General features: G+C 39.7%; 1 protein-coding gene across 4 annotated transcripts in view; it reads left to right on the plus strand.

Moving 5' to 3' along the window:
* Window positions 1–14163, plus strand: part of POU2F1 (POU class 2 homeobox 1) — a 173218-nt gene that overhangs the window by 125095 nt on the left and 33960 nt on the right. For 3 of the 4 annotated variants that reach the window (XM_032862962.1, XM_032862965.1, XM_032862963.1), the window contains exons 3-6: window positions 3907–4007; window positions 8367–8420; window positions 10267–10386; window positions 12676–12864. In XM_032862962.1, coding sequence (XP_032718853.1) covers window positions 3907–4007; window positions 8367–8420; window positions 10267–10386; window positions 12676–12864 — 464 coding nt within the window. The remainder of the gene's footprint in view (window positions 1–3906; window positions 4008–8366; window positions 8421–10266; window positions 10387–12675; window positions 12865–14163) is intronic. The other variant, XM_032862964.1, reaches the window with a different exon arrangement.

Below are 14163 nucleotides of genomic sequence, written 5' to 3' on the forward strand. Positions count from 1 at the left end.
TAATCGTTATTCTGAATTCTAGCTCTAACATTTTGTGTCCATACTGATTAGGTCCCCTTATTAAACTCTCTTATTCTAGAAATAGATCATTAGATTTCTTAGGACTCTATATGCATTATAAAAATCATCTGAAAAGAAAGTTTTGTTTCTTTTTCCAATTGGTGTATTTTCTTTTCTTACCTTGTTTGTTGCTTGAGGCTTTCAGTAGCTGGCACACTTATCTTGTTCTTAATATTAACGGGAATGCTTTATTGTTAATTTTTATCAAGGAAGTTTATTTCTGTTCCTATGCATAGAATTTTTGTCATAGGTGGATATTGAATTTTATCTAAGGATTTTCTTTAATCTTTTGAGTCAATTAAATGATTTTTTCCCCTTTAATTAATGTGATGAATCACACTGATTTTTTTTTTAACCCTTAAACTCCAAATATTTTATCTTATTAGCTTATTTTCGCTAATACTATTTAGGATATTTTTATGTATGTTTGTGAGTAAAACTGGCATGTATTTTTGCTTGTTTGTTTTGTTTTCTTTACTCATCTTTTTCAGGTTTCGGTAGTAAGGTTATGCTGACCTCACAAAATGACTTAAAAATTGTTTCCCTTTTTTCCCCATACTCTGGAAAAGTTACTTAAGATTAGAATTACTTGTCCCTTTGGTTTCTGGAAGCAAGCAGAGTAAAATTGTTTAGGTTTTCATTTTTCCTTTTGGGAAGATTTTTACTTACATATGACATTTCTTCAAATGCTGTAGGACCTTTCGTATTTCTTCTTGAGTCAGTCTTGGTAAGTTATATTTTCTAGAGAGTAAGCCATTTCTCAGTTTTAATTTTATTGGTGTATATTTTATTGGTTCATGATATTCTATTTTTAGTGTTTGCAGCATTTTTTTATTATGTCCTTCTTTCTGTTATCCTTAAATTATTTGCTCCTTCCCTTTTACTTTTTTCTTCAATCTTACCAGAAGTTTGTAAGCTGTATGATTCTTTTGAAAGAACCAACTTGGTGTTTCTGTTATGTGTTTTTTTTTCCTATTTCATTAAGTTTTGGCCTTACTTTTATTACTGCCTTTCATTTAGTCTATCTGGATTAATTTCTTGTTCAGTATTTGATCCTGTTCTGTACCATTTGACAGTAGTAAACTACCCCATCCTTGTAGGGTTTTTTTGCCTGGCTCCTGAAGCACAGTAGTCCTGAAGGATTTTTTTTTTTTTTTTCTCCCTGTTTTCTCACTGCTTCCTCTCTGGTTATTTGTCTCTACATCTCCTAATGTAGGTGCCCTCTTATCTTCAGGCTTCTTCTCTCTGTATCCACTCTTAGTTGATTGACATTTTTACTCCAGATTACAACTATCACTTCTCTGTGAGTAATTACACAGAATCAGGGAACCCTGTCCTTGTCTTGCCTCTTCCACTAAGTAGCTATGGCATTTTGAACAGTTCACTTAAGATTCCTTAATCTGTCACCAATAAAATAAGGAGGTTGGATTCAAGATCTCTGAGGTTCACCTCAGTAACACTGTTCTTGTGGCAATCTTATAGAATCTTTAGCTTTGGACTTTATCATTTCTAAATGCCTTCTGGATCACTTTTCTTACATGTTTTGGGGTTTCTCAAATTCTGTATGTGCTATTTTAATCTTCTTACATCATTCACCTTCTCTCCCAACTTGTTAATTCCACCCTTTCTTTATTTGGATGTTCTATTTTCTCTGACACGCATTTGGTGTTGGCTCCCACCATCATTGTCTCCGTGTACTGTCTTCGTAATTATGTTAAATGTGTATGTATGTATGGGTGTCTGTCTGTCTGTTCCCCTTTCTTTTCCTTTTAGCCCAATTTAGGTCTTTATGATTTACAAGAATGATTTCTATGTGATATCTACTTTCTTCCATCCCTTACCTCCTCATGGAGCCTCAGAATTTTACTGGAAAAAAAAAAAAAAAACCCAAAACAAAAAACACCCCACAAACCTTCTTTTGCATCTTGACTCTCTGTTTATCTGAACTGTTGTCTAGGAATGTTCTTGTACTTCACTAGCTTTGGGTGTCCTGCCTTTATGTGTCCTCTGAGCTGGTAGAGCCAGCGTACTTAAATAGCATTAGCTGTAGGCCACTGCTGTAGGCTCTGTACCAGGGGTAGAAATTAGCCAGTCTTGTCATCTAGTGCTCTTTGATTTACACGGGGTATATCATTTTTGCGGCGACTTGATAGTGGAAGCAGTGTGTAGAATTTTCATGGTCTCCATGAGAGTGAAATATTTGGTTCTGGAAGAGTTCTGTATTGGTGATGTTTTAATCTTCGGGTGCTTGTCTCCGTTTTCCAAAACCTCATCTTCTTTTAGCCTTGTGGATTTGTGTAATATATATGGAGCATAATTCTCTAAGGGTGAACAATCTTAAAATCAACCTCAGTAATGATTTTCTGCATAGGAATAGAGACAGCAGCTAATGACCAAATGTGTAAAATAATGAAATTTCTGCATGTGGCCAATGAAAGTGACCCTTTGTATGTCTAGATAATTCTTTCGTTTTCTGCTTATGGGAAGCCAGGGAAAAAATACAAAAGAACAACCATTATGAGATTTTAAGCAGGTGAAATGTATAGACACTCCTTTTATAATTATCTCAAGGAAACCTTTAATAATTCTTTGGAGTCATGTGATCTACCTCATTATTCTTATTAAAGTGATACATTTGCCAGATGTTAGTTAGGATATATAATGGCAGAAGTGAGTAGCCATTTAGAAATACTGCTTAAGGTTCTGGCTTATCCTGTCCTGACCGGCGTTCTCCGTGTGTACACACACTGGAGTGAGGACGGGCAGGCAGGTTGTCTGAGTGGTTGGAAGCGGAAGTTCAGGGCCACATTTGTGAGCCTCAGTGATTCTTGCAGGTTCCTGTGGTCTGTTACATTTTATTGCATACAAGGAATTTAGGTAATTTCTAAATTATATCTGGATATTATAGTTTGAAAACAATGTATTATATCCTTAATAAATATTTCTGAACATTTGGATGGTATGTCTTTCCATAAATTAGTCCTATCCTAGCATCAAACTGCAGCATAAGTGGTTAAAATGCACAGGCATAACATTTGGAAGATTATAATTATAGCAGGGCTCTTGCTAATTACATGTATGCAGCAATCTATACTTTAGAATTGAAGAAATCAGTAAAACTATTTTGTTTATCATGTAAATTGTTGTTTTTGCCATCAGATTGTCATGTATTAAAAGTGTAAGTTAAGAATAAATCACCTTTGGGTGCCTGGGTGGCTCAGTGGGTTAAGCCTCTGCCTTTGGCTCAGGTCATGATCTCAGGATCCCGGGATCGAGCCCCAAATCGGGCTCTCTGCTCAGCAGGGAGCCTGCTCTTCCCCCGCCCCGCCCCCTGCCTGCTTCTCTGCCTACTTGTGATCTCTGTCAAATAAATAAATAAAAAGAACCAATCATCTTGCAGAGTCACCAGTGAATTTCTTCTGCCCATGCCAAATATTGAGAAGGGGGAGACCAGAAGAGAGCGTCAGTCCCTCCTTGGAAGTCTGTCTGTACCATTCTTTACAACAGTAGTAGTGATGATAATCTCTTCCTTAAGGCCTGTAAGTGCCATGCTTATTGTGACCCCAATCCCTGCATCGCTTCTGAATTCTGTAACGCCATCTTATGATTAGAATTCAGTATTTATATTTTTGTTTCTGTTTCTTAAGCTTTGTGTTCATTTACTTGTCCCACAGCCCTCCCTTTAGAAGAGAAAACTTTGTGCTGTAAATCCCTTTTCGTCCCTGGGGGTACTTAGGAAAGTGCTTCTACAAAATAGTATGCCTGATCAATGCTCGTGATTGAAGTCTAGTGCTTGTTTCAGTTGAGTTTGTTTTTAACAGTTACATGCTTTTGCTTGCTTTCTAGGCACACAAACCAATGGTCTGGACTTTCAGAAGCAGCCTGTGCCCGTTGGAGGAGCCATCTCAACAGCCCAGGCCCAGGCTTTCCTTGGACATCTCCATCAGGTAGAATGCTCTCTGCTCAACCATAAGGGAGAGTAAAAACCGGAGGCGTGGAATGTGAAGGCCTGGGGTAGTTATTTCAGTGTGTGGGACTTTTTAAATTGATTAAAGCCTGGTGCTAGTCACATCTGATTGTGTCCTTTTGAATGGTTAGTCTGGAATCATAGTTTAATTGACTGTATTGTTATTGACCTCACAGCTTTGTGGAAAAAAAAAAAAGAATTCTTTGTTATGAATGCAATGTTCCTAACAACTGAGTTACTGTTTTTGTCACTGTGGGTCTGTGAGGCTCACTGAAGGTAGTAAATTACAGAGTCATCCAGAAGGACGTGGCCACCATTGCCCAAGACCTGTGTAAGGCTCTCCGCTCAGAATATGTGTTCATAAATTATGTCTTCATATGTCTCCTGAGCTCATAAATTATGTCTTTAGACTACCTGAACTTCATTTTTTTTTAAGAATTTTTATTTATTTGACACAGAGAGAGCGCAAGCAGGGAGAGGGAGAAGCAGACTCCCTGCTGAGCAGGAAGCCAGATGAAGGGCTGGATCCTAGGACCCTAGGAACACTACTGGAGCTGAAGGCAGTCCCCCCACCAACTGAGCCCTCAGGCGCCCCGTACCTGAATTTTATATAAAAGAAGCTCCTGCACTTGAAACAGGTGCAATTTTAGAAAGGTCCTCAAAAGCCCATTTATTCACAAATTCAAAGGTGTGGTGTGCAGGAGGCAGTTAGCATCTTCTGTTGGAGTGGGGCCCTAGCGACACAGTTTTGCTCAGGTGCATAGCTTTGTTTGTGTTTCCCAAAGTAGAGAAACTTCTATATGGAACTTCTAGATAAAATATTAAGATATATTAGCATCTAAAATAATTTAAGAATATATTATAGAAAACCAAAAATACTATCTTCATGTAAGTTCTTTCTTCTGAAAACATTTGTAGGGGTGCTTGGATGGCTCATTCGGTTTAGTGTCTGCCTTCGGCTCAGGTCACAGTCTCAGGGTCCTGGGATCGAGCCCCACATCAGGCTCTCTGCTTAGTGGGAGCCTGCTTCCCCCTCTCCCTCTGTGTACTCTCTCTCTCTCCCTGTCTCAAATAAATAGTCTTCAAAAAATAAAAGTAAAAGTAAAAAGTAAAAACATTTGTAGCTTCCAACAAGTTTTCTGGTTTCTTAGAGGAATAAAATTTTTGGTAGTCAGTGTATATGGTGCATATTAAGCCTCTATCTGGCTTAAATTTGTGATGGTCATAATGTATTAAAAAGTCCCCAAAGATACATAGATGATATGCAATCTTTTCTTCACTGGATCCAAATTCTAAGAAGAGTGCAGCTCTTACATCAGCTCCAAGGCCTCCAGCTGCTGATTACCAAAATCACTGAATCTTCAGTATGCCCCAAACCAAAGGACTTTAAACCAAAGAATTTGATATGAAATCTTGACATCACTGACTTCTCCAGCAAGATGTCAGTCCCCTCAGAATTGCTCACCGTCTGATTAGAGACATAATTAGCATAAGTGTGACACTTACCTTCTGTTTCTAGCCCTCTTATTGACCAGGTTCACACTCTGACCTTTTCCTTACCATAATTACAAATGTGTGTACACGTATACAAAGTAGATGACTTTAGTTCTGTTACCCCGTAAGTTCCATAAAGATGGGCACTTTTTCTCATTTATCTTTATCCCAGCATTTTCCAAAGAGCCCAAAATATAATAGATGTTTAGTAATTATTTACTGAATAAGTGAATGGTAAGGTTGTATAGGAAGAGAGAGGTAGAAATTATTAGCTCAACCTGTACAATCTAAGACACTAATCAGAGAGGATGACCTTTGAGCTAAAATTTGAAGGATGTTGGGAGGTAGCTAAATTAAGTGGTAAAAAGATGCTCTCACTCTTTTTTCAACTTTGTATTTTGAAAATTTTCAGATCTGTAGAAAAGTTATAACTATAGAACAGTTTTCAACCAAAAGCCCTTCACCTGGAATCACCAACAATTACTGTTCTAATCTTTGCTCTGTGTGTGTGTGTGTGTGTGTGTGTGTGTACAAACACATAAAAAATATATATATACATATTTTTTTTTAGAATCAAGTTGCAGGCAGTGTGACCTTCTACTTCTAAATACTTCATCACATTTTTCCTAAAAACAGTATTTTTTTATACAACTATAATATAAATTTCAAATTCCAGAAATTTAACATCGATGACATTTGTTATCTAATGTTCAGTCCATATGTAAGTGTTTCTGATCTACAGTCCGGTCCACACCTTGCATTCGGGTTTCCTGTGTGTTTGGCTTCTTCATTCTGTAAGAATTCCTCAGTTCTGCCTTCATCTTTCATGAGGTTGACATTTTTAAAAAGTAGATACCAGCTGTTTTAGAGAAGACCCCCTCAATTTGGGTTTGTTTAATTTTTCCCTCGTGATTGGATCCAAGTTTTTGACAGGAATATATTAGGTCTGTGGTATCACATTGTCCCATTACTATGATACTAAATTTGATCATTTGATTCAGGTAGTCCACTCAGCAAATAATCCGTTAGGGGATACTTGAAGACCTGTAACTGTCCTGTTCCTCAACAGACTTCTGCCCAGAAACAACATGATTTAAATAAAGTCCCACAGAAACTTTATTTCCTTTAAATCTATGTACCCAAAACTCTTTCCTCTGGCTCTCTGGCTGAGTTCTTAGCCTTTGGGTCTTAAACATATTATCGTTTTGGATAATCCTCCTTTGACTACACTGCATCTAGAATACGTTCTCTCTAAGTGTCCGGGTTTGCTTCTGAGAGCTCTCAGCTCCTACAGGACTGTTAGTTGTAAATAAAGTGCATCTCTGATCATTTTCACTCTGAACTCCGTCTTGAGCTCGTATTAACACTTGTATTTAACTTCAGGAAACCTTGATGCCATGTGATGATCCAAAATGGAACTTACTGGCTTCCCTGGCAATGATGTTACCTTTTTTTCAGTCTCTCAGATTTGAGCCCTGGAATAATTCATGACTTTTTTATCTATATCCATTCAGTTGCCAGGATCCTGTGTAGCACGTTGCAGTGCCTCTTGCATTAACTGCTTTTCCTGCTGACCTCTGCCGTTGTCCTTTAGGCTGCCACTTATTCTACCCTAGTTTATCTTCTTGTTCTCCTAACATAGTGCTTTTGTTTTCAAGACATTGACTTTTTTTTTTAAAGGATTTTATTTATTTATTTGACACAGAGAGAGAGAGATCACAGATAGGCAGAGAGGCAGGCAGAGAGAGAGGGGGACAGGCGACAGGCTCCCCGCTGAGCAGAGAGCCCGATGCGGGGCTCGATCCCAGGACCCTGAGACCATGACCTAAGCCGAAGGCAGAGGCTTAACCCACTGAGCCACCCAGGCGCCCCGACACTGACATTTTTGAAGACTGTTGCTCAGTCGTATGTTACTTACATACGACGTAAGTATGCTGTGTTCTTAGTGGATCATACCAGAAGGCACATGTGTCATCGCTGGGAACTTTATCTTTTGTAATTAGTTGAGAGCTATGAAGAGATACGGAGAATGTATGACTGTCACGTTACTCCTCCGGTTTCACCCAGTAGAGCGTCCATGGATGACACTTGCAGAATCAGTTATCGCCAACATGGTTGTCAAATAATGATCCTTATTCTAATGAAAATCATGGTTTTAACTTTCTGAATGAATGAAATGTATTAAATAAATACTATGACACTTTCATGTGTGATTTATAGGACAGATTCTTTATTTCAGCCAGCACTCTTGAGTTATGACTATAAATGTTTTAAGGACTTGACTGTGTATATATATGTAAGGTTTTTACTCTGGTGTGTACATGAAAATTTTGAAATTAGAATGAGTAGATAATTCTGATTGTTTATAATGACGACAGTGACATATATGAGTAGCTTGTTCTCACGTGTTCTTTAATACGGAAGATGAGTTGGGCTTTTAGGATCTCAGCGTCCATGGGTATAAACAGGATGGCACATGAGGAATGCCTGATACAAGTATGGCATGCCTGCTGGTGCTAGTTCAGAAAACTCGTTTTCTAGATTTTAGAAAAAAAGTGTTAGATGTGTTTTTGGTGACATCATAACACAATAAAAATTTTAAAAGAACGAAGGTTAAAGCTGTTGGCAAAAGAAAGAAAGAAAAGAAATGTTAACATAATTTTCTGGTGGGAGCTTTTCCATAAAGTTTTAACCCTGTAAGATAGACCTCTTTGTGTTCTCAGTTCTAACTCAGTGACATACACTTAGTAGGGATTCTTGAAATACTTGTCGATGTCAGCTTAGAGTGATGCAGTCAGTATCCATAGGACTAGATGAGAACTTTTCCTGATTATTGTACTTGTAGGTCCAGCTTGCCGGAACAAGTTTACAGGCCGCTGCTCAGTCTTTAAATGTACAGGTAAGCTGGGCCAGGGGGTTAGGGATCAGTTTTACACTTTTTTACCATACTTTTTAGATTTTTTATAATGAGCATGCAATAATATTATAATTAGGAAATATTTAGAACTATTACCTTTCTTTATTGCCTAATGTCATTAAGAGCCAAATAATGATAATTACTGACATTGATGAAAATTCAGTTCGTATTATGCTACCATGAATGACAAAAGGCGAACAAGAAAAGTGTACTTTCAGAGTTGGATATGTAAGTTTAATAACAGTTTCTCAGTTATGTAGTGATAACACATACCTGAACACGAAGCCACATAGTGTCTTAATGCCCTTTTGTTTCCAGACATCTTTCTCGTCATTTTCTAGTGTGGAGGAAAGAACACTGGGCTGAGAGACAGAGGTCTTAGGTTTGCATTCTCCCTCTGCCGCTGGCTAGCTGTGTGACCTTTGGCAAGTCACTCCACCTCCTGGGGTTCCTTTTCTCTTACATTTATTTAAGTAGGGAAGTGTAGAAGTTTGGCAGGGTTCCTCTCAGCTCTAAAATGCTGTGATTCTAAGGTTTATAACTAAACCTGTTTATAGTCCTTGATGGGCTTCATACAGTCAAAATTTTAAAAACCAAAGTTAAATCTGGCTACTTTGCTGATACAAACCATATGGTAAAACATGCAAAGTTCAGTTATCATGCATTACTCCATAATTCAGTCGATCTGCTGCTTCCTTTCATTGTAGTGTTTGGGTCACTGACAGTCAAGAGGGGAAAACCGTTTTCTAGAAGATTGATTCCAGTGTTGCTAATGACTGAAGACCTTGGGTTGAGCATTCCATGAAACCCAGTGGAATACGGACCTAGTAATACATGGAAGCGAGAAGAGAAAAGAAAAGGAGATAATGTGACCTTCCTTTCTGAGGGAGAGGAGGCGGAAAATTGCCTTGGTTGCCATGGTGAACTTCCATCCCTTGGAGAGATGTTGGCAAACAGGCTGTGTCCCCAGTGCAGCATGTTTACAGTCCTGCACTGTAATTCTCTCTCAGTGACTGGCAGGATTAATCAGAGCCTTTATGTTAATTAGCCTTGCTGCGGTCCCCAAAACAGGTGGTGGGAAATATGCAAATCTATGCAGAATTTTAATGTTCTGCATAACCAGTTTTAATTACCATAAAATTTCCTCTTAGTGTCCCTTTTAGGAGTGTGTTCTCTTTCCCTCTTGACTGCAGCATTTTCCCTCTAAATTTGTATATTACTTGATGGGAGATGCTAAATTTATGTTTATCTTAAATATTAGATGAAAAATTTTGTGGTGCAAGTAACCAGTCTCTGAGAGGATATATAAGGAAGTTTCAGGCTAACCACCAAATGCATCTCAGAATGTTGGCATGGATGGTCTGGCGTAGAAGTGGATGGAGAATGTGCTCTTCCCTTACTCCGTATTTCCAAAAATTGAGGATTTGGGTTTCTAAACAATCTGTTGATTTGTGGAGGACAAATTATTTTTGCTTCTTCAGAGTTGTAATTGCAGCTTTGCTAGCATTGGAATAAAAAGTCTACACCAAAAACTTGTATGTGGATAATTTTTATATTTAATTTTTCTACTTTTCTAGGTTCCATATTTGATCATTTCTTTTATAGTTGGAAAACAGCAGATAATAAATGTGACTTTTAAAGAAAAAAGTCTAAAAACTTACTATGTTAAAATTAGGAAAATACAAAGATTGGTAAGAAAGAAAAAGAATGAAACCAGAAGACTCACGACTAGATAAATCCATGTTGTAAATAATTCTTAAAATACGGAGTTTTTTAATCAATTATTTGAAATCTCTTATTCCTTCCCACCATCCCCCGCCCACCTCAGTCTAAATCTAACGAAGAGTCGGGGGACCCACAGCAGCCGAGCCAGCCTTCCCAGCAGCCGTCAGTGCAGGCGGCCATCCCCCAGACCCAGCTGATGCTGGCTGGAGGACAGATAACTGGGGTAAGTCTTCACTGAGAGAATTATAATAAACTTTCATAAACTTTCTTTGTGTCAGAACTGCCATTGGCCAATACTCGGATTAGAACTGTTTGCTATGCCTGGCACCATTTTCTTTCAGGAATTTTCTATACCGTAGGCAGCTCTGAAAAAGGAATTTGTCCTAAGTTTTCAGGGTATCTTTTCTGACTTTTGCAGATGCTCTAGATAAACTAAAGACTTCTTTAAACTCGTGTTTCAGCTGCTGCTTCCTCGTGCGGTGGGGTCATCCTGTGCCCGGGACCATGACATTGGTGTAATTATAGTGATACGTATAGAGTTCTGCTACTGCTGCCGAACAGAAGTGAGAGAAAGGGCTAGTACCTACAAAAGAAAAACATTCTTTTTAAGATCCTGTGTAGTGTTCTCCGATGAAACCCCTGGTCTCCTGTCTTGGCTCTGCAGTTTGCTGTTCGAGCTGATGATCTCATCTCTCTGTGCCTCAGTTTTCCTTCAGTTCAGTGGGGGTGTTACCCGTGCATGGTGCTGTCTCACAGTACTGTTACAAAGATTAAGAGTAACAATACTTGAAAAACTTAAAGAATGGTGCTGGGCACATTACAGCCAATAAGTGTCATTTACTATTATTGGTAAGAAATTGGCCTTTATGGATATATTAAGCTTTTAACTTTTCAACTCTCTTTTCTGTAAGACACAAAATATTTTCCAGGGTAACACTTGTCTGTTATTTTTGTGGCTGGAAAAGCTAGGAGAATTATAAGGAAGAGTTATTTGTTATTGTTAAATTCACATCATATCAACCCACACAATTTTTTATTTCCTTTATTTTAGTTAAGTATGTCTTGGTAGTGGAAAGGCTCTTTTAAGAATTGTTGTGAAACTATTCTCAAAATCCCCTTAATGGAAACAAACAATAAGAGACTCTTAACTTGCTGGTGGTAGGGGGGTGGGGGTGGAGATGGGGTAACTAGGTGATGGGTATTAAGGAGGGCACGTGATGGAATGAGCACTGGGTGTTAAACGCGACTGATGAATCACTGAGCTCTCCCTCTGAAACTAATAATATACTATATGTTGATTGAATTTAAACAAAATAAAATTTAAAATAAAAATCCTCTCAGTAAAAATTAACATGTTTATATACTAGAGAAAATATTTATAAGCAAATATATACCTTGATAGGTATTAAGTTTTTGGATGGTTTGATTTTGATACTTACGCCTCTCGTGCGAAAGTTCTGTTGGACCCTTCTAGAATAGAAGGAGGGTTGTGCCACCAGGTGAGTGCACCTAAGAGTATATCCCAAGGTGGGGCGCCTGGCTGGCTTAGTCGGAAGAGCATGCAAATCTTGATCTCAGGGTCGTGAGCCCAAGCCCCATGTTGGGGGTCGAGATTACCAAAAAAAAAAAGCATACGAAAAAGATTCTGTGGTTCCTTCTTGTTTGATGGGAACATGCCACCAAAAGGAAGGCAAAACACACTTACTACCTTGTATTTGAAGTAAGTTGCATTATGAAAGCCAGTTTAAATCTGCTCTAAATACATTGCTTGTTTTACTCTATGGGTTTGTTTTGAAAGACTAGTGTCCACCACAGTCCTAAGGATTCCAGGTTCCTGTGGCTGGTGCTTCTGTTAAACCTGGGCTTTAGCATTCATTTGCATGTGAAGAGAGCGGCTGTCACCACCTGTTTCACTGAGATAATGTATTGGAAAGGGGATGTAAAGTTGCCCAGACCCAGTGCTTTCAATAATAGAAAAGACTGGGTTAGGGAGGGGCTGTAGGGAGACTTGGAAAAGAAACAAATGGAGCTCATATTCTTTAGTCATATCTTAGGACATAATGGAAATGATGGAATATGGCAGAGATTCATGCTAATGGGAAGCAGCTGGGCCTTATCAGTTCTCTCCGTGGTCAGATCCAGCATCCTTGTTCCTCATTCATCTGACTAATCACTTGCTGTTCTGTTGGGTGTAAATTTCTTTTCATATCCTGTCAGCATTGATTCTTTTTTTTCCTTGCTTACTAGTTAATTACTTTTTTGCCTGAACCCTGGGGCCCAGGACAAGCTTGAATGATTGTTTAAGTCCAGCGTGAGGGCCACCACTTTAATCGAAATGTTCGGCTGGGAACCGTAGCTTGATTCCCGAAAAACGTTGCCGGCTCGGGCTCGCCGGTGCGGTTGGCCGGCTGAGGTCTTGGGCCGCTGGCGTTACCTGCCGCAGAGCAGGTGGCTTGCCCTGGCGGCCCTTGTCCTCCACACCTTTCAGACTGTTGGTTGTGCTTGTGCTCAGCTTACGTTGACGCCGGCGCAGCAACAGTTACTGCTCCAGCAGGCCCAGGCCCAGGCCCAGCTGCTGGCCGCCGCCGTGCAGCAGCACTCGGCCAGCCAACAGCACAGCGCTGCTGGGGCCACCATCTCCGCCTCCGCCGCCACGCCCATGACGCAGATCCCCCTGTCGCAGCCCATCCAGATCGCCCAGGTGAGTGTCTCCGGTGGCCGGGGCACCGGGGGGAGGCAGAAAATGGCCGGTTTCCTGTGGTGCAGCATTCACGCTTGGGTTGTCTGTGGGCCCGTCGAGACCTGAGAGGCTCCGGCTCAGGGAAGTACACGGCAGCCTTCCTTGCTGCCACCGAGCTGGAAATAACACGTTTGTTTGCTAATTTGAGTTGATATTATAAACACATAACTGATTATTTGAATAACTGACTGTTTATATGAAGTGACAATTCTTGAATAATCAGTTGGCATGTTTCTGGAGCAGAGGATGGCTGTATTTATTTTAATCAGCTAATCATGGCAGGCCTGGTTCTTTCACATGCGCGGCGAACGGTGCCCTTGAGTGGGAGGGATGGCGCCAGCTCTCCGCTGCGGAGCGAGGCGCTCGCTTTCCGGAGTGAGGAAAGTGGTGTTTGGTTTCCACGTTCACGTTTTAGGGCAAAGTATCCACAGATAATAAAAAGTTATTTACGATGCACAGAAAGGTCAACGAAACCCTTTATCTTGAGGAGAGGAAGAAAGTACAGGTAGTCGTATCGGTAAGTCCTACCAAGAATTTTTAGGAGTCCAGTGCGAGACGATGGTCCGTACGGCCCTAGAGGAGACTCCGAAGTGCAGCAGTGGATTTGCAGTGTAGCTCCAGTTGGACTAGATGTTGCAAAGGAGCCAGTTAGCTCTTGAGTAAAGAATACATGTCAGACTAATCTTTATGGCTGTTCTATACTAGCTTTACCAAGATGATGTTTAATTTTGGCCTCTTGCTTCATCACCAAATACATGCTAAGTGTGTAAGATTTGAGACCTGTGTTGACATTATTCTAATGAGATAACGTGCACGGAAGCACATTGAAAACTATGAAACACTAAGCCGAGATAAGCAGCTCAGTATGCTGTGGATTGGATTTTTATGTGGATAGCTCTTTTTAGTTATTTTTACACTGATTTCGCAGTTGAGTTAGACTGGTACCAAGTTTAATGAATCATTATAGATACTTTAATTTATTGATGCAAATTCAGACATAGTGCTCTCTTTTTTTATTTAAGAGAAAGATCAATTGAATATTCAAAAACTCAACATATTCTTTTCTCACTCGATTTGTAAAACCCATATTGGTCTTTACATGTTACAAACTCAACCGTAACCGTTTGTTCTGAGGAAATTTGTAATAACTCTTGGAAATTAGGTTTGGCCCGAGTCAGGACACAGTAGCTTGCCACAGAGCTCCTGAGTCCTCCGGCCGCTCCGGGTTCTTCTTCGTTTCCTCTTCGCGAACGTCCCAGG

Source organism: Lontra canadensis, unplaced genomic scaffold (genome assembly GCF_010015895.1).
Source record: "Lontra canadensis isolate GAN:19392208 unplaced genomic scaffold, GSC_riverotter_1.0 scaffold24, whole genome shotgun sequence".
Classification (NCBI taxonomy): domain Eukaryota; kingdom Metazoa; phylum Chordata; class Mammalia; order Carnivora; family Mustelidae; genus Lontra; species Lontra canadensis.